Here is a 27,809-nt window from a genome sequence, read left to right as displayed (position 1 = left end):
TGTGCTGAACTAGGAGTTTAGAGTAAGGGCAGATGTTTAATTAGTGATTTTTGCTAGTGATAGTATCAAAACCATGACCCTCTTGAACTCTTTAACATTGTTTTACTTATTAGAGGACTGTTTTTTGTAAATTACCTAAATATACGTCTGAAATGCCAGAATTCATTTTTTTTCCCTATCAAAAGTTGTTGCCCGAGGTTTTCTTATGAGTTAGGAATTATTTCTTAAAAAGGATCTGACAATCCTTTTGTTAGTGCTGATAAAATCAATATTTACAGCATTTTGCTGGAGTGGCATGGGAATTACTTGTGAAGGGTAAATTGTGTCCATGCTTTTGGGGTCTTTTTTTTTTTTTTTTTTTTTTTTCCTTTCTGGTTCTTTTCCTTTCTCCTCTTTCTAGAAGATCCCCAGGAGTAGTGGTGTTCCCCAAGGATCCCGTCTGCAGCAGAGACAGAGTTTTGAGACTTCCTGTTTAAATCACACATGTGGCCACGTCCTGACAGCAACGGCAGCACAGCCTGGAACACTGCTGGGACCCACAATTTCTGGCACCCAGGAGTCTGACTTAGCTGCAGGTGCCTCTTGTCTGAGCCCTTTTTAAAGTTCAGGGCATTTTTGTCTGGTTGGTAATTAGATCATGAATTTCTTTTGTTGTTGCCTCTACTACAGCTCATTCAGAGGGTGGAGAGTTTTACTGCAGTGAAACAAATCCAAGGGCTCTGCTCCTTGCTGGCAGGTTTGTCCCCACATTTTCAGAGGTGCATGAAATATGTTAAACAGAGCTATCATTTATTTCTCCTGTTAGCTTTCCCCCCCCCACTCCTGTTCCTATCAAAACAAACAGAAATAGATGGCTGAATTTCCATGTTACTTTTTTATTTACCCATCAGAGGAAGGATCCTGTGCTCTCTTAAGTATTTTTCAAGTTGATAATTTTGGATTAATTGCTTCTGTTTTGGTTAAAAACTAACTGCTGTGATTGTAAAGAAGTCTTTAAGGACTGAGGTAAGACTTTTAGCAGGATTGTAAGAATTTGAGATAGAAGTGACCCCCTTTTCTTTGCCTGATCTCTTAAAAACTATTTTATTCCAGTATTTCTTGGATAATTGCATTAAAGTTTACTTCACTCACACTTGGATATAAAAACCAGCTCTGCAGTTTGAGATCAGTTAATCTTGGTAATGTTACTCTAAAGTTGTGGGGTTTTTTTATGAACTATTGTTTTTAATACTGCAGGAGGGTAAAAAATAGAGAATCTTACAGCAAATGTAACAGCAAAGCTGCAGGATTCTTTTATCTTTTTAATGCATTTCTGTTTCCCACCCTGATTTTGTTTACTGGAATACAATTTTATACTTGTCACCTATATGAGAAAGAGAAGGGATAACTTTGAAATTGGTCTGAAAATTGATCTTTGCTGTCTTTGCTCCATGGTACAGTAGTGGTTGGTTTTTCAGATGTTGAAAAATGCATGAGATGGGATGGTTAAGCCATTTTGGAGGAGGGTGGAGAAGAGAAATGGAATTTATAGTGTATGAAAGTTATGCATTAGAAACATCCTGGCTGGTCTGAGAGGCTCCATCCACACTGAACCAGGAAATGCAGATATTCCCAATAGCCTTTGTTTTCTTTAAGTTTCCCATGTGCTTCTGCTCTTTTCTCACTGAGCTGTGGCTGGAGCCCTAATTTACAAAGAGCCCTGAGCATGGTTTATTTTGTATCATTCAGCTTTAATTTTCACATTTGGTACATAGCTAAAAAAAAGCAAACCAAACTCAACTTTTTTTGCATCTACTTACTCAATTTAACTTGAATTAATGTGAATCTCCATGAAAGAGACTTCTAAACCTTCCTGGTAGGATTTGCAGTGCTTGGGGAGGGCTGCTATCTTCATTGCAAAAGTGGCAGCATAATTTCTTTCCTTTACTTCTTGAGAGGCATATCAAATAAACTGGACACATGAATAGGGTGGGTGACGTGTGTGGCAGCGAGCCCATCGCAGAATGAATCTAGGAAACGTGAATGCATGAGCTGCTCGAAGGAAGAATTCAATGGTTTGGGGGGTTTTGTGTTTTGTTTTACTTTTGGCTTGGAGTGGAGTAAGGGAGGAGAAGTGGAAAAGGAAGCCTTTTGTTTACAGTGAAACAATGCTGTGAAGCAGACATCGTGATGTAAAAACAGGAGTCTAAACATGGCAAAACTTGGCGGGCTCCATCTGGCCACGGCCACAAGTCACTCAGCCGTCCCCGGCACAGACTGCTGGAGTCTGGAGTCACTGTCGTATCATCCTTCCCTTACGGGAATTTAAAACAACCTTGGAGACTCTCTTCCAGAATTCTATTATTGCATGACATTAATGATTTATTGGCTTAACTGTTTCTACCCAGTGATGCATTGCATCTTTGTTCTCTCTGATAAATGTCTGATGTTTTCATTTGGATTTTAACCTCCATGAGTTACATTATATGCAAGTTATATGGGTCTGGAATTCTAAATCTAGTCACAGCACAGCCTATTCTTGTGGAGAACTTAGAGTGAATCTGTTGAACAGAAAATGTACTGGTTTTGTGTTAGGTTCTGGCATCTTTCGCAGTAGTTTACATTATATTACGTTATTAGCGCATTTGTCACTTTTGGATATCCATATTGCTGTTTGGTGTTTGAATGCTGCTTATTGTGGGTTTGTTTGTTTAGTCCCACAGGAAAAATTCTGTTTTGTTGAGACACGGGTTTCTCACTGACAGTGCTTATAATGTATGTGATCCTTGGAAATGGGTTTCACTTTACATGTAGTATATTAAGGATTTAGCATCTGGCTTGTGTTGAAGTTGAACTTACAGAAATGTGTTTATGGGAAAATTTAGAATTGTAACAATTAGTACTAAGGAAATTCTTGCTAAAAGTGCTTTTCTAGTACTATGTTTATACCAATGCATATTTTAATTGAGTTTATTTTAAAGCTGTCTACCTTGTGTTTGGACATCAGCCTAGCAGTGATGCTTTTATATGTCACTTAGAATATTTTTTTGCAACCTGACATGTTAGTATTAAATAGCACTTTAAAAATCCATTAGTACTTTTGAATTGTTCTAATGCTTATTCTTAGAATCATGTACCAATTCTAACTTGTACTAAGTTTGCATTCAATTTAAATGAGATGTATAGGTCTGTAAGAGAATTAGAAATTAGTTTCCTACCAATATAAGCTGTAGGTGTGCTGTGAGGCAGCTGTGCCTGCTGAAGAAGTCACCCAGTTGTCCTGCCTCCCATAGTTCGGGAGCAGAAGGGATCATGCGATGGAGCTCCTAATTGACATCAGAAAAAGATACCCAGGTGAAGAAGCCTAATCATGGTGTTTGGGGTGTACCTGGCTGCTTGCCCTGCAGCTCTTCTGCTGCAGAGCCAGGGATCCAGGGGTGGAGGAGAGTGATTGCCTTGGATCTCATTGAGCAGAGTGTGTCTGAAATCAGCATCAGCTTGTCCAGTGTCCTTGGGTGAACTGGGCTTCCCTGTGCTGGCGTATGGCACCTGCAGCTCCGTGTGCTGCCTCTGCTGGGCCCTGGAGAGGGTGTAATTTGGAGTGTTAATTAGGGTAATGCTGAATTTTACAATGCAGTACTGGGGAAAATAATGATCCTACCATTCTGTGTGTGTGTACGTGTTTTGTACTGACTCTAGTTTAGAGCTTATTGGGTTATTTTGAATTTCTGGTGCTTTGTGAGACCCAGAAAGAGCAGCTGTCCCTAAGTAAAACAGAGCAGCCTGGAAACAGCTGTGTGTGTACTTGCAAGAGAAGTGCTTTTTTGTGTTGTAGTTCTACATTTCTGAGTGTGCTCTGAGAAATGGAAAAGCTGAATGTTTAAGGAGAAGATTGTGTCTCTAAAAACCTGAAGGGTGTTAGCTGGTAATTTTGGTATATTGGTAGCAAAATCTGCTTTTTAACTTAATTTTATTTTTAATAAAATACATTTCTGGAGCTGCCAAACAGAGGCAGGAGGAAAAACTATGTCTGCATTAAAGTGAAAACATTGGGCATTTTATTTTTAGAGCTGAAAGCTCTTTTAAGGGTATGGGGTGCACTTCTCCTGCACAACTGCAAGGGCAGCCTGGCTGATCCTCCCTGCTCTGCAGCCATGTGCTTCTGCCACTTCCTTTGCGGCAGGTTTGCAGATAGCGTGACTGCAGGATAAGTCTGTGCAGCTCTAGGAGCCAACGGTGAACTAATCCATCCCCCCAGAAGGTTAATTTTCTGTTAAGCCAGTTCAGCTTCCTGCTCTACCTTTTATCCCTGTGCTTGCTAGACCTGCTTTGAGGGAGGAACAGCTGCAGCCCCCTGTACTGTTGGGTGCAATATGAAACCTTCCAGCATGCTCCGATCACCGATCCTGCTTGGAATAATGGTCAGCTGCTGTGTTCTGACCCATTTCATGCTGCAAATTGACTCCAAACCCCTGTGCACCTGTAAAACACTATTTGTTAGGCTTGCCTGCCTTTGTGTGTCCCTTCTTGACAATAATTGATTGCAATCTTCAAAAATGCAGGAATTTCATTAAGCAAAAGTAAACTCTTAGTTTTAGGGTTACATTCTGTCACATTTTGTTCATCTGCAGAAAAGCACCTTTCAAAGGAAATGGAACCTTAAAAAAATCCTCAGAGAGATTAACTGTAAAATAAAACTTAGTAGTTGGGGTAAACAATTTTATTTCAAAATCTTCAACAGCTGTATTTGCAAAATCCATATGGCGTTATTTACAGCTCTTTATTCAATAAATAGTTGAAGACCTCCTGTTTTATATCTTCCCATGTGGGAATTCAGGCAGGTACAAGGAGGGAATGCAAGCAGAGAAACATAAGTTTCTTGTGAGCGTGCCAACAATGGAAGAAACCAGTAGGTTTAAAAACTTGTTTAAAAATGTTTAAAGTATTGAGCCATCCTACTGGAACCTGTGCGCGGTGTGCTGTTTTGCCTGTCACAAATGCCATTTCTAAAAGAAATAAGTGAATTTGAAAAGAGGTTTTTTTGTACTGTGTGGAGAAAAGTACGTCATGTCAGCCTTAAGTTCAAACACCCGAGCAATTTCTGGGTCCCAGGGGCAGCTGTGAAGGCGAGGAGGGGCGTGAGTGTGGCTTCATTTGCCTCTCTCCCTCCCCCAAGCAGGCTCATTCCAATCAGCAGTGTAATTGGAATGCAACCACAGTCTGGAGGAGGAAGGGGAATTTTTGGCAAGGAGAGGCAGAGCAGTTGGGAACTTTACTCAGATTAAAGCATAGACGACCATTCATTATCAGTACAACACACATTAGCAACAGCATAGCATTGTGTTTCTACAGCTGGGACTTATTTTGGTTATTGTATTGCCCTGCGTAGAACATGCAAACAACTGGGATCTGATCACAAAACCCAATGCTAATGGCTTTCAGTAAAAGATGGTGTTTCTGTAGGGGAAGAAAGACTTGTCTTCAAAATGAGCCATTGTGGTAAAAATTGATAGGCAGCCTGTTGCTCTCCCATGTGTTACATATGTTCTTGAACAAGCGCTTTTTCTGGGAGAAAAACCCTCAGGGAAAGAAATAACCAAAAGGAATTATAATGTTAAAACTGTTGGTTGGATTCAGAAGGCTGAACTTGTTCTTCTGTGGTGATGACACAAAAAGCTAGAAGATTAGAAAACATAATCTTAGCTTTGGACCGAGTGCTTTCCTCCCCATGACTGTGGAGCTGGCTGTTGACAAAGTGTTGGTTCTTGTGGATGACTAGCATGGAATGGGGGGGTTCTACTGAGTCATGTACAGACTTAAGTGTGTTGATTGTGTGTTTCCTTCTGCATCTGGTGTGCTCACTTCCATGGACATTCATGATTATTTTTATTTTCTTACCTGTCTTCCTTAATCTTTCTTTGATAGTATTGGTGTGTCTCAAATATACACATTTAAAAACTACTTACTTAAGATGGCTTAAGCAATATTATTTTTAACATAGGAATTTTAAGACCAATATGTTTCTACAGTGATTGTCTACAGCTGTAGCCCTGAGGTGTTTGTACCTCACGCAGCTGGGTACAAACACATTTAAACCTTGTAATTTTTCATAAATCAAGAGGTGCGTTTTAAGAGATAACTGAGAGTGTACCAACATGCAGATAATGTAACACTAAAACCTACCTGTGAGGTAAAGTAGTGGTGTTCCTGTTTTGCAGGTGAATCTGGTGAACAAGTTGTCTGTAAACAGTTTGATACAGGCGGGAAATACCCGTGAGGGTTGAATACACAGCCTTTAAATGTCCAGGTTCTCTGAATTTACATAACAGTTTCTTCCCTTCTTATGTTGCTTCCTCAGCACTCATTCTGGTGTTTTCCAGCCTTTGGAGGTGAATAGATCATTGAAGACTCTGAGCTCAAGTCTCAGAGGTGGTGATTCTGTGAAATCTCATAGATCTTTGAGTTTTTGCTTGTTTTCAGCACAAGCTTCCTACGCTGGAGCTCTCCCTTTCCACTTCATGGGCTTCATGTTCTTCCCTCTAACTGTGGAGACCTGGTGTTAACTGATATACTTATTATTCTGAAGTAAACATACTTTTTAATACTTATAAAAGCAGTGGTAATGTATAACATAGAATACCTTCCCTAAGAATTTTGATTTTTTTGTAAAAATGGTTCCAAAGTAAGCAGCAGTTGTAACAGGAGTTCTTCAGTAACTAGCAAAAAGAATAAACAGAGTTCAGAAAATGAGAGAGAAATATTTATCTTTCTATAAAATTCACCTTTTCAATAGTCATAGTTCCTTTCAATTTTTATGTGAGTTCAGCCAATTATTGACCCCCTCTATAACTGCATGTAAATTTTAATAGCTAACACATAGATTATAGGGGTTTGGGGATACTAAATATTTTGCATTTACTTGGAATAGTTAAATTATTTTTCAATAAACCATTCTTTGTCAGTCACAGGAGTAATAAATCAGAAAAAGGAAATTGGCAAATGTGATTCACTTAATTTCTATTTTTGAATATTTGTGGACGGTGTAGCAAAGCTGTCATAGAAGGAGACTGGGTAGCTTATAACATTATGCGCTTTTCATGTTTCTGTGAGCAGACCTGAGTAGCGTATGTTAGAATGAGATCATAAAGCATGAACAAAAATATTTAATGTATGTATACTATGTAAAATTGATGTGCTGTTTGTCTTGGCACATATATATTGGAATATTAATGTTCTCTTTTCTGTAGACTACCCAGGAAGTCAGTAATAAACACGAAACATAGTTATCCATTGACTCACTGATTCTCTGTAATAAATATTTTATCTACACATGTGTGCTAGAAGCCATTAATGTCATTTGATGATGCACTTACGGTACCACACACCCCCTCTTTTTTTTCCAAGCCAAGGTCACTATATCCAGCCATTGGTTTGCATTCTAGTTCCAGTGCAAGTTTAAATGGCTTAACTTTTTTTTCAAAATAATTGTAACAAAAAATGCCTTAAAAGAAGCACATCCAAATAATAAATAACCTTCTGCGGTGCCATCGTGCCTCCAGAGGATCCATTAGCGGTGGGGCTGTGTAGATCTGATAGTGGCGTACGCTGGGTCCAGGATCATCAGCACTTTAACTTGGCTTTGTCAAGGGAAAGAAATCTCCCTCTAGTTCTTTCTGGTTTTTGAATCTTTAGCTCAAATTGAACCTAGAATAGAGGACTCTAAGATAATTAAGTCTCATGAGTTTTGTGAGAATCATTGCCTGGATAAAGAGGAGACCCTGGCAGTGACCTGAAGTGAAAGGAAAAAGCTGCAGCAGATCCCGTGCTGCTGGACCACGGGAGAGCCTGCTTGGGAGAGGGTCTGCCTGAATGCCTAGTGGGAAAAGCCTCAGCCACAGCCTTCAGTCAGCCATGAAATATAAATCCATAGGAAGCCGAACTTCCTTAGTTTTTATTCTCAAGGAACTATTAATCAGCTGGTTATCAGAATATTCAGAACAGGTTTTAATACAGTGTTGAAACTGTTAGAAAAGTGGAGCATAAACTCTGGTACTTTTCCCACCAGTGGGAAAAGTTTTGTCCAGAAAAGTCCTGGGATAGATTAGAGCTCTGTGTGTGGAAGAAGATTGTTTCACTTTGAGCTGAGCTGATGCTCCTGGGACCTGGGCTTTTTCACCTAGAAATACCTGGCAGAGAGGGTGTTGTTAATGGAAGCTTTCTCAGCATCTCTCCTGTTTTGTTAACCTGACAAAGCCAGAGTGGGTTGACATCTGACTTGCCTTAAATGTGGTTACTAGAGAGGGAAAAGTGGAGCCAAAAATATTAGTTTGTTCACTCGTGGGTAATTGTTGGGGAAGCAGTTATTAGTCTGTGTGCTCTGCGTGTGCCCAATCTTACAAAAATGAGACTTCAGTTAAATTGCATTGGCAGGCTTGCTTTATTTTTTAAAAGAAATGTTTGTAATTAGTTAACCTTACAATTTCTCTCACAAGAATAGTTGAACCTCTTTTGTCTTGGACATTATACAGTTTCAGGAGCACCCTGTGTGACTTGCTGTACTGTAGATGTATTTTGACTTAACTATTGGATTTAAAGCCTACAGCTTCACATGACGCTTCCCATTACTTGTAATGGGTGAAACTGTGACAAGAATTGTATATTTTTTAAGATACTTTAAAAACTTGCCATCTGTATAAGCATCTATTTTACGTGAAGCTTTTCACTAGGTGAATGGTGGCTGGTGACCAATAACCTGTTGCAGTTCTTGGGCAGATGATGTCTGTTGTGTTACCACTCATCTGAGGATATTCTTGGTGTAATAAAATCTTAAGGAGCTGCAAAAGCAGTTTTCTATTACCTCTTTTTTTCAAATGCCTTTAGGTTGTTGTCAATATTCTGGGTAGAGTAAACTTTCAATTGTTGGGCACGTGGAAGCCTTTGGTAACTAACATCCAAAGAACTGTATTTGATTTTTGGAGCAGACAGTGATGTGACAGTCTCTTTTCTACATGTACTTGAATGCTGAGTATCAGAAATGCCTAAAACTTTTGGCTCTCTATTAGTGTTTTACTACTGTTGACTGTTTAGATTGAAATTATTGGGTGAAAATCCCTTAAATGGAACTCCGCTTTAGGACTACCAGTATTTATTACTTTTATCATCTTTTAAAAACCCCAGCAACTACCAGTGTGGAACCAGGCACTTCTTTTTCAGGTTAACAGTGTTGTTAGCAGCCCCTTTCATCAAACTACTGTTCTGAAATTTTCCTGGGAACTTTTATGTCTTTTTCCTGTGGGATAGGTCAATGTGAGCGGATTGTTCTGTGATTCCCTGTAGCCACTGATAGGCATCTCTTGTGTTTATGGAGGGCCAAAACTCCTTAGCAGAGTTGTAGCCAGATTTTACAGTGCTGAATTCTCATGGAATTGGAATCCCTGAATTCCCATTCATTAAAATCAGGATCTTTATGAATGTAAAAATTGGGAAAACATGAATTCCATTATTTAGACTGTCCAGGGTGGTGTTTCTCTGCTCTGGCTGTGGAGATCTTCATGGGGAGTGCTCATGGATTGCCTCTGCTTGCTTTTATTCAGGCAGGGGGGATCAGGGGTCTTGCAGGATCAGTGGGAGGGTATTCTGGGGGGAAAAGGATGACCAATGGTGTTTAGTTTTAAGTAGTGCCCGTGGGATGTGATTATTGGATGCACTTTTGTGTCTTTTCATTTCCTGGCATTAATAAATACTGGCGATCTCATGGGAAAAATATCCAAGGGAATCATATAGTGAGGAATCTCCTGCAGCAGCCGGTTCCAACCAAATAACTCTCCCCACTCCCCCTTTTTTTTTTTTTTTTTTTTACTACTAGCTGTGGGAATTCATGCTTTTGCTCAATCCCCAAGAATCCTTTTGTGTTATCAGTAAATATTTTAATGTTTCACAGGGGAATCTAATATTTCCTGCTTACTAAACCTGTGATAATAGATAAGCATAGTAGTTGAACAGTGGTGCAATTTGTGAAGAGAAGTCTTTGTTGTGTACCTTGGCACCTTTATATGAAATTTGTCCCCTTTGACCTTTTATTTATTTATTTATTTAAATGTATTCTCATAGGAGATTGTTTTCCCGCGGGTATCTTTAGCTGACAAATGCAGATGTTCCTCCCTTTTAATTTAAACAAACAAAAAAAGCCTGAAACAATTATCAGCTGCTACAAATAAAAGATATCTTTGGTACCATCAAAACTCTGGCTTTAGAATTTAGTGTGCTCCACTCAAATGCTCTTCAGGTAAAACCTTTTATTTATTACCATGCAGGATAACAGAAAAGCCTTGGTTGCCTAATGTTCTGTTTTTTATGATCAAAGAAGCTTTTGCTGGGCTGTAGAACTGAACATAAGCCCCTGCTTGTGTCCCAGCACTAATTGTGGTGAACCAGCTCCAAGCCCCTCTCTGGTGAACTCACAGTTAGTAAAACAGTTGAGAGGGGGGACAAAAAAAAGGCATGTGAAACTATTGCCTGAGGAAACCATGGCCGTCTCACCTCCACTGTAATCTGCCTTGTGGTAAATTGCCAAAAGATGACACTTCCAACTCAGCTTTCAGGAATTAATTTGCATGAGGATGTAAGTGAGGAAGGAGCACAGTTAATTTCTGTTCATTTTATTTTAAGCAGGATTTGCTGGAATGCTGGACAGGTAAAATAACTTCTTTTTTTAAAAGTTGGTGATCAGTAACTTAATTTTGTATTTCTGTTTTTCTTGCAGTACTGTGTGCAAAAAACTTGGTGAAAAAGGACTTCTTCCGTAAGTAGTTGTTAAAGTTTTATACATTTATTTCTAGGTGGAACAAATATTATGCAAGTTCTCAGTCCAGTGTTTGCATGTGATCATTATATTAAGATATTTGCAGTACGGGTACTGAGGGCTTTGATGTTTTATTTCAGGGCTTCTGTTTTTGCCTTAGGTGACACTCATCACAGAACCATAATAATAATAATTAAAACACTGACACATTCTCTCTGTTTTTGTGGGAGTGGGAAGTGAATTTACCCACTCAGGCAAATTATGTGTTTTTCAAATTTAGTATCATATATTTATTAAGTTGTTTTTCATACAAGAACTTTTTGTTAAGCAAACGGATGTACTCCTTAATTATTAATAATCACCTCATAATATAGACATACTCTGAAATTATATTTTAATTAATTTTAATAATGTTTTGAAAGAAGTTCTGAGAAGTAGATGAAGGAGGCAGAAAGGAATGCCATTGTCTGTGTCCTGCATGCACAGATCACCTGCCTGCCACCTCCCACCTGGGAGCAGGAGGAATTCAGAAGAGCAGACCTGAGCTTTGAAAAGAAATTGAAGAGGCAATGATCCAGAATTATACTGTGATTTGAGATACTTCTAAAACTTTGCTTATATCTGAATTTCTGTATTGATTGCAAGTTTTTGGGTGTTTAACAGTTTGATCATGCCTGAAAAAAACTCCTGAGGATCTGAAATGTGTGGTGCTGAAGCACAGATGTCCCAAGGTCCCACTCCTTTGTCCCCAACTTGTCCCAAGGCCTCTGCTGCCTGACCAGTTCCAGCTGAGTCACCTGAGGAAGTGCAACTGGTGCAGAATTGCACCTCAGCAAATGTGATTAACGTTTTCCCCATCTTAGTTCCTCCAGCTGACTCACAACACTGGATGAGGGGAGGAATGAATTAGTGTAAAGGGAAAAGGGACGGGACCTGGGGCATCAGTGGTGGGCCCATCCCTTGGTGTCAGTTCAGCACAAGGTGCTGAGCGTGGGCTGCTCTGCTCCTGCTGCCTTTCCATCCCTGGCTCTGGAGTTCAGCACCATCTTTACACTGATTTTTGGTGTTCAGATGAACTTGTGTTCAGTGTTTCTGAGCTGGCAGCAAATGGAGCACAAAGCCAGCAGTACACCAAGTAGATCCCAAAAGCAAGAATAACCTGTTACAGGCAATTCTCTGTTACACCACTATCAGCCAAAGTAATGACTGTGATTTGATCTTAAACATAAAAAGAATGTAAATCTGTTTTCTGGCTTCTTTGTATACTGAGAATTTACTCAAACCGGAATTAGGAAGATTAAGGAGTTTAAATTTTTTTTTCTGAATGTGTTTGACTTACACAACTTTTTCTTAGTCCATATCAGTGAAATAAATTGCTAATGTACCTATTTCCTTTGTTTAATACATCATGTTATTCCCATTCTTTAAGTAGGACTCTCATTTATGAATAAAAGGCAAATAAATCTTCAAATGAAAGATTAAATAATTGAGCAGTGATAAAGGACTTCAAAGCATCCTGATCCACTTGCTAGCTTTTTTTCCTTTTCCTCCTGTTAGGGCTTCCTGACCCCTTTGCTAAGGTCGTGGTGGATGGATCTGGCCAATGCCATTCTACAGATACTGTGAAGAATACACTTGATCCAAAATGGAATCAGCATTATGACCTGTAGGTGGTAACAGTGATAACCAAAGATTTGAAGTGAAATCCTCTAAAGTACACAGACAATGTCAGATGTTCATTATCCTGTCTTATGTATGGCTTGGAAAGTATCCCAGAGTTTATTAGTTTGAGTGAAAAGTACATGTAGCAAAATTCCACTTTCTCATTTACCTCAAAATTTAAACACTACACTTGTTTTTCTAATACTGATGTCTGCAGCATACTTTACATAGACTACAGCATTGTTTTATTGTGGTATTTTCATGTTAACACTTCTGTAAAATGAAGCAAGTAATTGACAGTATTTCTCTCAAGCTGCTCTTGATGATATTTTTGTCTGTTGTGGTGCTACAGTATCTTTGTCTGTGTGCCTTTTGTTTCATTTTCTCTCTTTTCTGTCATTTTCTGTCCCAAATGTTGTTCTCACTCTGAATTATTGTTATCATCACTTGAGCACCTTTTGGTGCTCAAGAGCAGTAGAATCAGTATGGCATAAACATGTCATGGTGTTCCTCTCTTTCTAAAGCATAGACTATTTCTGTACAATATAAGTTATTAAAGCTTTAATTTTTATGTAAGTCTCTGTGTTTGTGCATGCTTTATTTTCCTTATCTTCTATTCTTTATCTTTTTTCTTGGAATGAAAGACGAGGAAGAGAAATGAACTGTTTTGCATCATTGTATTCTCCTGTTCTGACTTTTTCCCCATGGCTCCATTCCCTGTCCTATATTATTAGAAATTGTTTGAACATACTTAGGTTAACTTTGGCCGTCACCAAACCTGCAACAAATCTGGTATTGGTACACAGACAATTTCCCTCTTTTTCCCGGTGAAGAAAAGCAGCTTGATGGGTCTCACAGCAGAATGTGGAAGGCCTGGTTTAAAGTCATGTCTTGATCTACTCCTTATTTGAATATCCAAGACTAAATATGCAAAGTTAATGTTCATGATGTGTTAGTACAGAATACAGAACATTTTCTTCACTGCTTAACAAAATATCATGGCAGTTTAGTGAAATAATAATATTATAGTTTTATTATTCAAACCCAGTCCAGGCTTAGATTCTGCATGTGAGACTGTAATTCATATTAATGAGAGAAATTGATACAAAATGAATTTTAAGTTCATGTATAGCAAATGGCTCTCTTTTCTATTGAAAGAATTCTAAGTTAATTTGATTTTTTAAATGTTACTAAACCTATCAAAATGTTGATTTGTACAGAATGGAGGTTTCAGGCATTTGCTGTTCCATGTGCTCTCCAAGGATCAGAGTAGCGCTAAGGAGAAAATCCCTGAAACCGAGCACAGACTTTTATTGTTTTTTAGTTAGGTGGGTCTGTTAATGAGCATTAATGCACAGCTTTACAGGGATAGAAGGTGGAAAATGCTGCCGGCATGGCTGTGTGCAAATCCTTCTGTAACCTTTGTACAGCTGGGGAAGAGACTCTCCTGCAGGAGGAAGGTGGGCATCATTTGGCACTTAGTCCACTGTGAAATTCTGTGTGGAAGATGTCAAAATTCTGTGTGGAAGTCACTGGCTCCCTGTGACTGCCCCAGTACTGGCCAGTTTGAAGTGCTGTGGGACTGTGGAGTCATCTGTAGTGGCTGTAAAGGATGCTCAGTGCTCCATGGGCTGATGATTTGATTCCCGTGTGGAGAAAAGGAGCGGAGGACATGGGAAATGAAGGAGGATGTTGATATGCAACACGAGTAATGGAAAAAAACAGTAAAATCTTTAGGAAAAATTCCTTTCTGGTTATAACTTTTAAGGAGGGATGAAGAGAAGGTATTTTTAGGTTGTTTTATAGAACAAGCCGTGGTTGTATCTGAACCTGAATCTTTCCAAGACTGTGATTGCAATCCACAAGATATTATAAAAAGCAGAGAGAGAACAGGGGTTTCTGGCAGAATATTTTGCTCGAGCAGATTTGAAGCATCTCTTGCTGGATTGTCCAAAGGAATTTAGACCTGTGTGAAGGATGGTGGTTTGGGTTTTTTTTCTTGTTTGGAGAGGAAGTCCCCCTAAAAAAATAGATTTTGTTGTATTAGTGTATTGTTTTCAATATGAAATCTTGTCCTGTAGGGAAAACGACTTTGATTCTGGCTGTTGGCAGAACCCTGATGACAGAAGTATATCCAGTATTTCTAATCCAAAGTAAAATTTAATGTTGTGTCAAGCTTTGTTATTTGAAAGTAATCCTTTCTCTCTCCAAATTTTCTTCATAATAATTTAATCCCTTCTATTGTCTCACCTGTTATTCCTATCTCTATGGAAATGTATTTCCGTTTATAAACATCTGTCACATTATCTTCACTTCCTATTTAAAACAGCAGTAAAAGGTTAAATCTCTTTGGTACAACAACTCACTGCCTGGCTATTATCGTAAGGTAATTTTTTACTGTATAATATACCCAGTGTCAGGTCTCAGCTTTTCATCTGCACCAGATATTAAGATAGTTTTTTCATGTATCATATGATGGCAAATGCAAATGGCACAGTCAGATGGAGCTGTTGTAATATATTTATGCAGTAATGTCTGAATTAAGTTGCTAATTCCAAGAGAATGTTGCGGCTTGCTAACCTGATGCAGCATAAGTAGATATTCTGTTGTATAAGAACTTTTTAAAAGGACTTCTGCAGTGTTATAAAGAGCAGAAAGGGGTTAGCTTTTGCCTTATGTGGTTCTTAATTCAGATCTTAGTGTGAAAAGGAAGTGGTTGAATTAGTGGCTTGGATTCTTCAGCCTAGATAGGGGTGTGTGTGTGTGTAGAGAGGGGGAATCTGGGAGACTTTCCAGAAAGAAATTGCTAAATAGTTGCTGTCTGGATGTAGTTTAATGTCGGTAAAATACCATGCTTGCCCTGGATGTACTCCCCTTCCTTGTTTTCAGTCTTGTTTGTGTTTTCGCTGTTGTTCAGGCCTTTCCTCAGAGCTTTTGAATAACCAGACTTGACACATTTACAGACTTTCTTGCATTCAGAGCTAAATTACCTAAACCAGCAGTTCAGGAACTTAAATCCACTTTTTCTCCACTTTTTCTCTTCATTCCCCTTTCTTCCCTACTGCAGTAGCCAGATCTCTCCTACATTCCCCTGCCCAGTCCGCTCCAGCCTCCCCAGCAGCCTCTGCCCTTAAGGCACAGCAAGTCACATTGTCCCTTTCTCTCTGAAAGGTATTTGTACCGTGATCTCCACCAAAAGCTGCTTCTGGTACCAGTTTTACTCTCTGCCCTTCAAGTCCTCACCCCCAGGCTCTGGCATGGACTCTTCTCCTTTGTGATCTCTCTCAGATGAAACCTCACACAACTCCCACAAGTAACTCCTGCTCTTCTCAAAATCTCCTCACTGCAGGTTCTAGTGTCCTTTGGTGCCTTCGCATCCTCAGGCTGTTGTGGTGTCCGGGCAGAATCACTTTTCTCCCCAGTCCTCTGACTCTATTTTGCCTAGTTACTGCTAATGATCCTGGATTTTTCTCGGGGAGAGAAGGCAGCAGCTCTGCCTAGTGCTGCTTTAGACAATCCCATCCTGGATTAGGCTCCTAAAGAGCCATCAAACAGCTCTGTGCAACTGCTTTTCCTTCTCCACATGGTGATTGAGGCCAGTTGGATGAAGCTGATGCCCTTTGCAGCAGCCAGTGCGTACCACGTGTCCCTGCTCCATTCCTGTTACTTTCCTGCCTCAGCCACAGTCCCTGGCAGGTCCTGGTGACCATCCGAATGGCTCAAACACCCTTCAGTTGCTGCCAGAGATGAGCAGTGCCAGGAGGGAAGTGAATGAATATGGGAGAGAAAAAATTGGGGTGCTGTTTTTCATTCTGTCTCTTCACACCCTCCTCTCCTCAGTCTGAAAGAAGCTGGTAACTCAAAGCAGAACACTGAGATTATATTAGAAAAAAAGTCAGAAATGGGAAAATGGAGAAACAAACCAAGTAGTTCATCCAGGTTGTAAAAACAGTCTGTGTGACAGCATGGATTAGAAATAGGGAATTCCTGGCTTCCAAACCTGAGTTCATACCTCGTGATGCTGCATTTTTCTCTCTTTCTGGAAGGAGTATGTCTGGCTTGTGATCAGGAAAAGGTGTGTTTTTTCAGGAATATTTTTTTCCACTTTCTTCATTCCACATTTCTCCAGCGAGCTGGACTCTTCAGGGAAAGTGTATGTAATGCCATAGGGATGAAAAGTCACTTGATACCAAACCTTCCTAAGTGGTCAACAAAATAACAATTGTCCCTGTGTTTTAAATTTTTATTAAAATAATTTAGAGGTTTCTAGTAAGGCATGAATTTGATTTTTTTTCTTAGAAGTGGAAGAGTAGGGAAATTAAAATTTCTGAACATGCAGTTCTTAACCAGAGCCCTAATTTTAAAGGTTCTGGAAATATGGAAGTTAACAAAATGTCTGTGCAATTGAATTTCTGTGTTTCCACTTCATTAATACTAATCCTGTTATATCTGTTGAAATACTGAAGCTGTGGAATAGATGTTGCTGATAGGATAGAGGGAAAAAAGAAATACAAGCTCCAAGAACTTTAATTATGAGGAGGAAGAGAGAGTCATCCAACGAAACGGGGCAGGGGGGAGGTTTTTTTTGTGTCTGGTTTGGTTTATTGCACTTTACTTTTTGGAACATACTTTTTAAATAAAAAATAAAATTCCTAAATCAGGCTTTTATGTTGGAACTTTGTTGATGTAAAACAAATGTAACTTATCCACCAAATGAATTGGAAATGTCAACTTATCCTATTGTCACTCTCTAAATACAACTATGAGTTTTCATGCCTGAAATGATGCAGAAATATAGATGAAACATTTTGCTGTAAAGCCAACTAGATGTTACGTAACTATTTATTTTCTTCCTTTATTAAAAAAAGAGACATTTTTATTTGGAAAAATGAAGCTTGTCTTGCTTGTTTTCTTTAAAAGTGTGAACCAGCCCAGGTTTTTGGGTGCAAAAAACAAGAGTAGGTTATAGTGGCATGTGGAGTCCTCACCTGTTTGGTGTGGATGGTGACTGTTCATCCCAACCCTGAGAACCTCACCCTGAAACATTACAGGAATTCTTGGAAACTGTTGTGTATTCAGCTCTTCTACATATTATTCAAACTGTTCTGTTATGAAATTGTGTTTAACCATATACCTTTGACTTTTTTAAAGCAACAAGGAAAACTGGAAAATTCAAGACAGGTCATGATAAGTCTTTTATTTTTAAGTGCACCTACATTGTTCTCATAAGAATTTATTTTAAGTACATAAAACATTGTAGACTGCAACTGTGCACGTGATTACCCATCTTCATCTTGTTTCTTTATGCAAAATTGGCATTGTCAAGGTTGTAAGGCCAAAAATCTGACCTATGTTATACAATCAGTTTACTGTTCAAAAAACTTTGGGGCTTTTTTATGTGAAGTTTGTGTTTTGTTTGGGTTTGTTTGTTTTTGTATAAATGTGCAGTGGTTACTTTAAACCATCAGGCTATTCTGTCTTCTACTTCTCGGGTCAGTTGCTGTCTGCAGGTAGGAAAAAGAAGTTGTAAAAGTTCTGCTTTTTGGAAAAGGAAAAATGGGAGAAGTGTTAACCTGATCACAGCTGTAATTTTAAGCCATGCCAGTTAGTTCAATTATTTGGTTTGCCTACCTTGACAGTATCATTTCTATCTTTATGAAAATATTAAGATGTTTAAAAGCCAATAAAGGCACAGTCAATGGGGAGATGTATTTAGACATTGGTTAATCAGTTTTCATTCAAAAACAAACAAAAAAGAAGCACTTGAAACTAAACTAAGGCCAGAATTTGTGGTCTGGGAAGAGAGAACTACAAGCAGTTCTTGGGATCTAAGCCATAGTTACAAATTCATTTCCTTCAGTTTGAAACAGCCATAATAATTCAGTATTGGCAATGGATGGTTTCTCTTGAGTGTTTTGAAATTGTCCTCTGAAAGTTTTGAAAACAAAAACGAGCTCACGAAGTAATTGCCTCTGAAGAACAAAGCTTCAAACAAAAAAAGTGAAACAGCCTACAGTGTCCAAATTTCTCCAAGGCAATGAACACAGATCCAGGTTTTGCCAAGCATGTCTGTGGGAATGCTGTGAGGAGACAGTCCTGGTGTGAGCAGGGGCAGGAGGGGAACGTGGCACATCCCAGCTAAAACCCTGTGTGAACACTTGTCATGGCTGTGATGTCTAATGTATGTCCCAAACATATTTTGCTGAGGGTAAATCAGCCTCCAGGGCTTGGTTAACTGCAGCTGTGTGATGGCTTGGCCTGACATCGTCCTGGGTGCTCGGAAGCACCTGCAGGGGGGTCCCTGCATTCCTGGTGTTTGGAGGAGCAGCCCCTGAAGAGCTTGTGGCTCCCGTCCGGGTGCTGGGGCTGCTGTCCCTGCTCCCACTGATCCCAGACACTGCTGATATGCCATGAGCATTGCCCTCCCTTGGGATAGGCTGAGCTGGGGCACAGAGCTGAGCATGTTTGTGGCTGCTCGGAGAGCTGAGGTCGAGGGCCAGCCCGCAGCCTGCTCATGTCGCTGTTAGAACAGATTTTGGTTGGGTCACATGAATGCCTTCTCCCAGAATCAGGTTTTTAGAGCAGTTTGTGTTCAAGCGAGCTCCTCCATGAGATATGCTTCCATTGAAGTACAATGTGTACATCTTACCTGCAGATGACGTGCTCTCCCTTGCCATTACAGTGTGTGTTAAATTTTTAATATAGTGGTTGATGATCTTTTTTCCCCCCAAGGTGATTTCTGATGCATCATCAAAGTGTTCAGTAAGTGCCATTGACAGTACTGTTTTTTCCACGTTTTTCAGATATATTGGGAAGTCGGATTCAATAACAATCAGTGTGTGGAATCACAAGAAAATTCATAAAAAGCAGGGAGCTGGTTTTTTGGGTTGTGTGAGACTTCTTTCAAATGCAATCAACCGCCTTAAAGACACTGGTTGTAAGTAAGCTAAGGACAAGTTTCTTCTTTCAGCCCAAGCTTGCATGCACAGACTTTTGAAGAATGACAGTTAATTGGGTTTTTGCTGGGTTTTATAAAGCTTGTGTATTCCAGTTGGTTTGGTAGTTTGTGATGGTGTTTGTTTCATTGTATGATTTATACCTTGTGCCCTCATTTGTAGATCAGAGGCTGGATCTGTGCAAGCTTGGGCCAAATGACAACGATACTGTTAGAGGACAGATAGTAGGTGAGTAAAGGTTTTTATCTTTTAGTTCTCTTTTTATCTTTAGTTTCTATGGTAGCTGTAGAAATACCCTTCCTGTATGTCAGTTTTCTATACTGAATTCTCCTGTGTACTGCCAGAGCCATTTGGACCTCAGGCTAGAAGTATGTAGGCAGAGAATTAAAAAAAATTCCAAACACCAAACGAAAAGCCAAAACAAAATGTTCAAACCACCAACATAAAACCCCAAACCAAAGTATTATAGTAAGTGTTGGGGCAAATAAGACCATAGGTAATAAAAAAATTTATTTAGGAAGTTTTTCATTTCACTGTAAAGAATGGTGGCAGTTTGAACTGAGTATGAACTCTGTGAAAAACTGACTACAAAATTCTTTGCCATTGAGAGCTCCAGCAAGGTTGTGCTGGGTTTTGGGAAAGTGTGAAGTATCTTGCTTACAAGCAAGTAAAATTGCTGTCTGGCATGACTTGGTCAATTAATTCTGTGTTTTCATGGCTTATTAACAAGTCTGTCACCAACCTCAATAACTGTGCTTTGTCATTCTCTGAACTTGTAAACTTTAAATAACTTAATTAAAAAGAAGCTGGCAAATTGAAAAGAAAGTATCCACAAAAAACTTCATAAACACTCTCTTCTTGGTGCCTTCTCAGTTCTTTGTGATGGCAGCATTTCTAATAGGTCATTTAAGTCAAAAGTTGGTCAGGATAAGGAAGTTCTTTATTTTTATAGCAAGACATTACTGACAATATTTGGACATGATGTAAAAAGAAGAGTGAATTTTTGTGCTCAGTTTTATGTTCAGTTCCTAGTTGAAATGATATCCAAGCAGTGCTTCTGTCAGCCAGGGAACACCACTGAAATATCAGTCAGCAAATAAGTGTGTTTGTTTGCCTCCCTCAGAGTGCTCTGTTGAATAGCACCTGTGACTTTTTGTGTTGCCTTAACCAGCTGTCTCCGTCTGATCTTCAAGTGCTTGCATTAAGATAAGAGTGTGGTGGCACAGGAGAGTCAAATGATGGTAGAAATGTGGAATTGTAAGTGCATTGCTGACACTTCAGGCTGTTCTTGATTAAATTTTCCACATGAGCTTGTATGGAAGAGTAAAGGATAAATCAGTCACTTTTCTGGGGTGTGTTTTGTTCTGGGTTTGGTTTGCTTGCTGGGTTTGCTCCAGTGTACTGGTCCCCTGAGCATCCCTGTGTGTGTGTGCAGCTTTGTTTGTGGGGTGCCTTTGGAGAGGAGGCTGAGCTGGATGCACAGGAGAGCAGGTTCAGGGTGTGCTGGGAGCAGGGAGCTCCATTCTGCTCACACCATGGAGCAGGGACTGTGCTCTCATGCTGCCCTCCAGAGTATGAACTCACACCCTGGTCAGCATGGCTGGGGGATGCTGTTGTTCATTAAAGGGGAAAAAAAAAACCAAACCAAAAAACCAAACCCAAAACCCCTCCCCAAAACAGAAAGGTCTGGGAAGGCTGTGGCAAATCCATTGCAGTGTGCAATGGCAAAGAGACTTCAAGAGAGCTGGTCAGAGAACTAGTCAGGGAGAAGTTGTCAAAACTAGTTAGCAGTGTGGGCGTAAACTAGACTGCCAGGTTGGCTTTAGCTGATGTGCCCATGAGAAGTGGTGCAGCCACAGCAGCACTGGCTCTGTTGGGATGCTGCTGGGGCTGCCCCTGAACACCAGGAGCTGTTGGATCGTGCACTGAAGCTACAAAAAACCACCTTGTCAGGTTACAGCAGAGACCCAGAGCAAATCAGTGTGTTCTGTTTTCTGTTGATATCATCAGGAAGATTAAGTTTACTCAGTCATGGCTCTGTTTTAATTTAATGCATCCTTGGTAAGATTCCAGAGACTCCTGTCTTTTTTATTTTAGTTGTCATTATTAATCTTCTTATATTTTAATCTTTCTTTGCTAATGCAGCTTTGTTGAGTGGATGAATGAGGCTGAGTAAAACTAGATAATTCCACTGCAGTAGCTGGATGGTGAAGAAATCTGGATTAAAAATAAGAAAAGATAATAAGTTATAAATACACTCTCAGTTCTTCAAATTATAAACTCTCTTGAATTCAGAGACCATGCAAGATTGGAAACCAGTATTAAAATGTAATTGATGCCTTCAGCAGATGATAATCTTGAAAATCAAGTGCACAGTGGGTATGCCTTGGTACAGGGACTAAGGGGATCTTTATCTGAAATCCCTGGGTTATCTTCAAAGAGAGGAAGAAAGGGAGGCATTTTGAGCAATGGATCCAGGGGCACCTGAACTGTGTCTTAATCTTGCAGCTCTTCTGTGCCACCACTTTATTTCTGATGTGGCAGTGCAGAAAAAAATGAGCCCTTACTTATTACAAAATGAAGCTGTGCACAAATTTTGGTCCTCACGTAGGCAAAGAGAAGGTAATTGCCTTTGTTTAGTTTAATTTCTGTCTGTGTGTTTTGCTTGCCAAACCTTGCCTAACTGCAGTGGTGTGAACTTGTAGTGTGTGGGGTTGTGGTAGAATAAATACATCATCCAATTTTGGTTTGGTTGAATTTAAAGGTGTCTTTCACCTTTTCAAGAACTTTTCAAGAAGTTGTTTTGTAATGTTAGTGTTCACGGAAGAGTAGGGGTTAATATGGATTAGGAACGCAGCAGTGCACCAGGGCTCCCTGGGTTGGTCTGTTGAATTCTAAGCTTCAAAACATGTCATTGTTGAAAATTTGGGGACTCAGGCAAAATCTGCCAGTTCTGCTCCAACTTTTTAAATTTTGTGATCTTTACAAAAGTTTGGTTGCATCCAGGTTAAGGTCTGTAAGATCATTTCACTGCATGTATAAATTGGACTTGAAGACGGTTGACCAGAGGTACATTAGTGCCACCTCAAGAAATGTGGGCCACAGCACGTATTTGGATTTTTAAGCAATTGTTGTATTGTTAAAGGCATAACAAAACATCAGAAAACCACCCCAACCCTGCAGGAATACAAGTATAATAAATTATCAGATTGGACACTTGCAAATTGTGATACTGGGAACAAAAGCAGCCTAAAAAAATCTTTGTTTTCATAATTGCAGTACAAAAGCTTCAGGCATAAATACCCATTACAATGAATCATGTGAAAAAAAAAAATTAAAAGTGAAGCGGTTTTGGTGAGGGCAAGCAAGGGCTTTTCAGAGCGCTTTGTGTGAGTTGCATTTGACTTCTTACCACTGGTGTTAAAAAGTAGCCAATAAACCAAACCTGAAGTGCTTCTAGCAGTTACATTTTGCCTGGTTTTGTGTTTGTGTGCATGTATGTGTGTTGAAACCCATGGGCACACAAAATACCAGAATCAAAACCAGGGAGGAATTCCTTATTTTAGCTCTTCCTATTTAGAGTTCTGTTGGCCCTGTCCCTGCCATGCCTGAGGTGAAGCACCCCACTGCCACCAGCTGAGTGTCATAATTCATCTCAACACACACAATTAGTTGCAGTTTCACAGTTCACTTCCTTTTCTGCCTTAACTTGCACTCATATTCCTTAAGCTAACTTTTTTGAAGATGTAGAGAATTCCATGTATGAAAGCACACAGTTCCTGTGCAACCATCTTTGATTTGTGAGAAAGAAAAAATATCCAGAACATGTCTCAGCTTAGTCCTCCAAGTTGTACCAATTCTCTTTCAAATGTAACCGTAATTTTGCATTCAGGTGCCACATCTTTAATAATTCTTTTATTATCCTAATAGTCAGTCTTCAGTCCAGAGACCGAATAGGCACAGGAGGACAAGTTGTGGATTGCAGTCGGTTATTCGATAACGATTTACCAGATGGGTAAGCTGACATCACTGTGATGTAAACACAAATACAGCTCATACAACAGACTTGTACAGTAGTGAGGAGTCAGTGTGAAAATAAATTACTTTAAATCTTGCACTTAGAGTTCTGCAGTTCTGCATTTAGAACAGGAGCTAAGCAAGCTGGGATACACAGAGCAGTTGACAGTTTGGTTGTTGTCTTATCTCCACTTGGAAAAGGGGAGGTGACGTATGTAAATAAATGCTTTGAAAAATAACTTGTCTAAGAAAACATGTATTTTGAATTAAATCACGGCCAGCAAAGTGACCTATGCATGCAGTAGTTTTGTAGCAAGGAAGTGACCACAGGACCTGGCTGCCTTTCTGCAGCACTGTGCAGAGGTATAGATCCACTGTAATAAACATGGATCGCTTGTTCCATGTACCTCTTAGTGAAGAAAACATGACTGGAAAAGGTACTGCAGTCCAAGTTCTTGCTTGGCAGGGTTTAGGATTCTGGTTTGTCCCTGTGAGAGTTAATGACATCATTATCACCTTAAGCAGTTTTGCAAACACAGGAAAATGGTCTGGTTTAGGTTCTGGTGCTGTCAGCAACTTCTTCAGAGAAAACACAGACTTTCTGAATGTGATTCTTGGCAGGTAAAGACAGGAGTAAATTAGTTTTCAGAGAATAAATTTTGAAATGTAAATCATCATCCTAGTCCTTAGCAGCATTATTTTGTTAATTTGGAGTCCAGATAAGTCAAAAACATTTTTGAAAATGCTTCTAAATTTTCGCTTTAGAATGTTCCCTGCATAAAGATTGCTCACTTAATTGTGTGACTGCAAAATTTGCTGTACAGCCTCATGTATTTCAGAGTGCAAATTTAACAATAATTCAAAAATCATATTATTTGAAGCTGATTTTTAGTGAAAGCAAGTAGTGCATGAAGATGTTATGAAAGCACTTGTTAGAGTCAGTGGTCAAAAGAAATTAAATGCATTATTAAACATGATGTTTCCAAGAAGTTTCTTTACATGGCTATTTGGATTTAATTAGAATTCAAGCAGTTATTGAATATGAAGGTGTGATACTGTTAATGATGTGCCTGGTTCCAAGGGAAGAATATGTTAAATCATTTCTGAGTTCAACTTTCAGTTGTTTCCTGTCACCTTGTTCAGCTAATGTGATTCATAGCAGTGTAAGTCTTCCTGAGCTGGAAATATTTTGTGCCCTGGTTTCCTGGAAATACCACTCAGTGCCTTATCTCTGCCTGTCTGAACTGCAGGTGGGAGGAGCGCAGGACTGCTTCTGGAAGGATCCAGTATTTAAACCACATCACACGGACAACTCAGTGGGAGCGACCCACACGGTAAGGAATTCCTTGGGAGACTGTGGGGAGGATGAAGTTTGATTACTGAGCAGTTCCAAGTGGCTCTGACAGGGGGATTGGATAGCTCATTCCTCTACTTAGTCACTCTGCACAAGCTGAATGCTTTTGTTCTTTAGCATCCTTCTCCTGCAGTCTGGCTAATATTGAACTCAGAAGATCATTCTGACTACTTTTCTTCCTGCCCTAATAGCAACATCTTTGCTTTCTTGTAGAGATGCTGTGGTAGAGCTCTATAAATACAGACATTATATTTTGCAGACATTGTAAGCGGTGAAGAAGTGAGACCATGGGTAGCTGTCAGACATTGTTGTATGACCATGTAACTCAGAACAGTTATAGCTGATTGTGCTAGAGAGTGCTTGGAAATCACTGTGATCACTTTTTCTGATACCTGTGGATGTGTATTGTGAAGCTGTTCTTCAAACCCCTTCTGCTGTTGCCTGTATTGCAGGCAGTGTCATTGCATTTTTTTCAGACTCCTCTGCAGGCCGTCTGCCTGCAGATGGTCTCTTCCATTCTCAATATCATTCTGGTCTCTGCATGGATATGTTTGATTTAAAATAATCTGCACTGTTAACACTGTCAGCTCTGATACATGTTTGCAGTTTTGGAGTGAAGGGACTGAACAGCTTTTTAATTTACCTATTTCTGTTTTTCGTGGTATGATAAAATATCCATTCTAAGCTCTAGACACAGTAGAAAAACAAATGCAAAATGTATAATTTGTTTTGGGGATTTCATGTGACCTTGTCAATCCCCCTTTAACCCATTTTAAATCCTTTTGAAAGCAGTATTGAGATACAAAATCACACTGGTCAATGTTTCCTCTTGCTTGCAAGAGCAACTGCTTTTGTTCTTGCTTAGCCCTTTTTCACCATCCTTGTCTAATAACCTTCCTTAAAAATTAGAAGGAATAACAAGGCCTCATAACTTCCTCAGCCACATGGAGGAAAAGTGAGAAAGTTTGGAGGTGAGGAGGTTACTGGTTCCTCTGGTGAACATAGAACAGGAGCTTCCTGCTCCAGTCGAGGTGTCCTGCTGGGCAAGTCACTGAGGTGTCCCCAGAGCCCCGGGGTGCAGCTGTCCCCAGGTGTGTTGTGTGGCCCATGTCCATCAGCACTGAGGGTTTCCTGTTGTCCCCAGGCCAGCATCTGAGTACTCGAGCCCGGGCAGGCCCCTGAGCTGCTTTGTGGATGAGAACACTCCAATCAGCGGCACCAATGGTGCGTCCTGCGGGCAGGCGGTGGATCCGCGGCTGGCTGAGAGGAGGGTCCGCTCCCAGAGGCACAGGAACTACATGAGCAGGACACATCTGCACACTCCTCCTGACCTACCTGAAGGATATGGTATGGAAATCAAAGGGGTTTACTTGTGGGAATCTCAAGAAGCTGGGAAAATGGGTTGTGTCTTCTCATGTGTAAGATTCTTTTCATTCCATAGTTTAAGGAAATCAGTCTTTGTGAGTTTTCACACTGCATTTTTTGTTCTTAAATTTATTAATTTGTCTTGATTTCACAGAGCAAAGGACAACTCAGCAAGGTCAGGTCTATTTTCTGCATACTCAGACTGGTGTCAGCACATGGCATGATCCAAGAGTACCTAGGTAAGAAATGATGGAAGTACCCTTAAGATTTCAAATCAAAATAATTTAGGCAGTTCTCTCCTCACAGTTTTCTCTGGCTAGTATTTCTGATTCTTAGCCCCTAATACATCATTTTAACAAGTCATTCATCAAAATGAATTAGGCTGTCTTTCCCAGTTCTTCAAGTTGTTACTGTAATGAAAAGGTGGAAGATCAGGAAATAAATTACAGTAGTGTTTTGGAAACAGGTCATTGATTCTAGATTTTGCATATGAATTAGACCCAAGTCTCGATTTTAATACTCTGCAAAATAATGAAACAAAAGTTAGAATCTGAACACTTCCAAAAGAAGCTCTATCAAGATACTTCAGTGAAAACTGGGTTGGACTGAAACAGTCAACCTGCTTTTCTTGTTGCAATTATCTCAACACTTGGGAGAAAACGAATCCTAAGTATTTTTAATTTTGTGTCCTTTATTTACATGGTATACATGCAATTATTTCTGGTATGTTTGAAAGAAAAGGATGATCATGGAAACTATTGGTAGCTTCTGATTGCTCTTTAAATAACCAAGAAATCCTGTTGTAAACACTTCCCAAAGTCCATGGATGGTGGTGTGAGATTTGTGTGGTTTGAAATTGGCAGGCTGTGCTGGCATTTGTGAGAACCAGAGGAACTCTCTCAGTTGCTGCTGGTGTTCCTGTGTTCCTTCTCATGGAAATGGGTGTCCCAGGAAGGATAAAATGCCTCAAGACCACACTTCACTGTTCTTTGAATTATTCTTTTGTTACTGTTTTTGTGTTATAAGATCGTACCTTGCTTTGATGCACTGCCTGCAGAGCTGAGGCTGCAGTTGGGTAGGAAGTCAGTGACTTGTGTATTATACAAAACCAGGCTCTAAAAAAAAAAAAAACCAACGTAGATCTAATCCTTAAGTTTGGGGTGTAATAGTTCTATGTGCAATGTAAGTTAGCCCTGTCCTGAGGTGTGGCAGTACAAACAGCAGGAGCATCTCTGAGAACAAGAATTGTTTGCATGAGGATAAAATTTTTGTCATTTCTAAGGAATGTTGTATTTTGAGGCTAATAGCCACAGTCATTTAGTCAGCAAAAGTAACCCCTGCAATACAGCAGCAGTGTGTTCATGGGGAATAGCAGCAGAAGTTCAATCCCAGAGCTTCATGTTTCCATTAGTGGCTCCTCAAGTCTTTGGAATCCCTGCAGACTGCACCTTTTAAGCCATTCTGTCCCTTGGCTCTTTCCTCCCTCAGCTCCCAAGATTTTGGGAGCTGAACACCTTTGGGAAGAGCTGCACTGGACAGTATGAGGGGTCTGAGGGGTGAATTGCATCCATGACTAATCAGTGTACATTTCTGGAGACCAGCAGTTGTTTCCAGTGAGGCTCTGGAATGAATTTACATCTTCCTAATTTTAGCAGAATTTTTCTTGAGCCCTGTT

The 27,809-nt window shown here is 39.8% G+C and overlaps 1 protein-coding gene across 3 annotated transcripts in view; it reads left to right on the top strand.

Annotated features, from left to right (window-relative positions):
- Positions 1–27,809, top strand: part of SMURF2 (SMAD specific E3 ubiquitin protein ligase 2) — a 58,464-nt gene that overhangs the window by 16,624 nt on the left and 14,031 nt on the right. For 2 of the 3 annotated variants that reach the window (XR_014226980.1, XM_082294244.1), the window contains exons 2-9: positions 10,742–10,780; positions 12,338–12,446; positions 19,246–19,379; positions 19,561–19,626; positions 23,329–23,413; positions 24,666–24,749; positions 25,914–26,116; positions 26,289–26,373. Coding sequence is in view for 2 of the 3 variants with exons in the window: in XM_082294244.1 (XP_082150370.1) it covers positions 10,742–10,780; positions 12,338–12,446; positions 19,246–19,379; positions 19,561–19,626; positions 23,329–23,413; positions 24,666–24,749; positions 25,914–26,116; positions 26,289–26,373 (805 nt within the window). In the remaining variant the exon portion in view is untranslated. Of the gene's footprint in view, positions 1–10,741; positions 10,781–12,337; positions 12,447–19,245; positions 19,384–19,560; positions 19,627–23,328; positions 23,414–24,665; positions 24,750–25,913; positions 26,117–26,288; positions 26,374–27,809 lie in introns of those variants that run through there. The other variant, XM_082294245.1, reaches the window with a different exon arrangement.

This window comes from Coloeus monedula (assembly GCF_965178545.1).
Source record: "Coloeus monedula genome assembly, chromosome: 19".
NCBI classification, from domain to species: Eukaryota; Metazoa; Chordata; class Aves; order Passeriformes; family Corvidae; genus Coloeus; species Coloeus monedula.
This window is presented reverse-complemented; position numbering and strand designations above follow the sequence as displayed.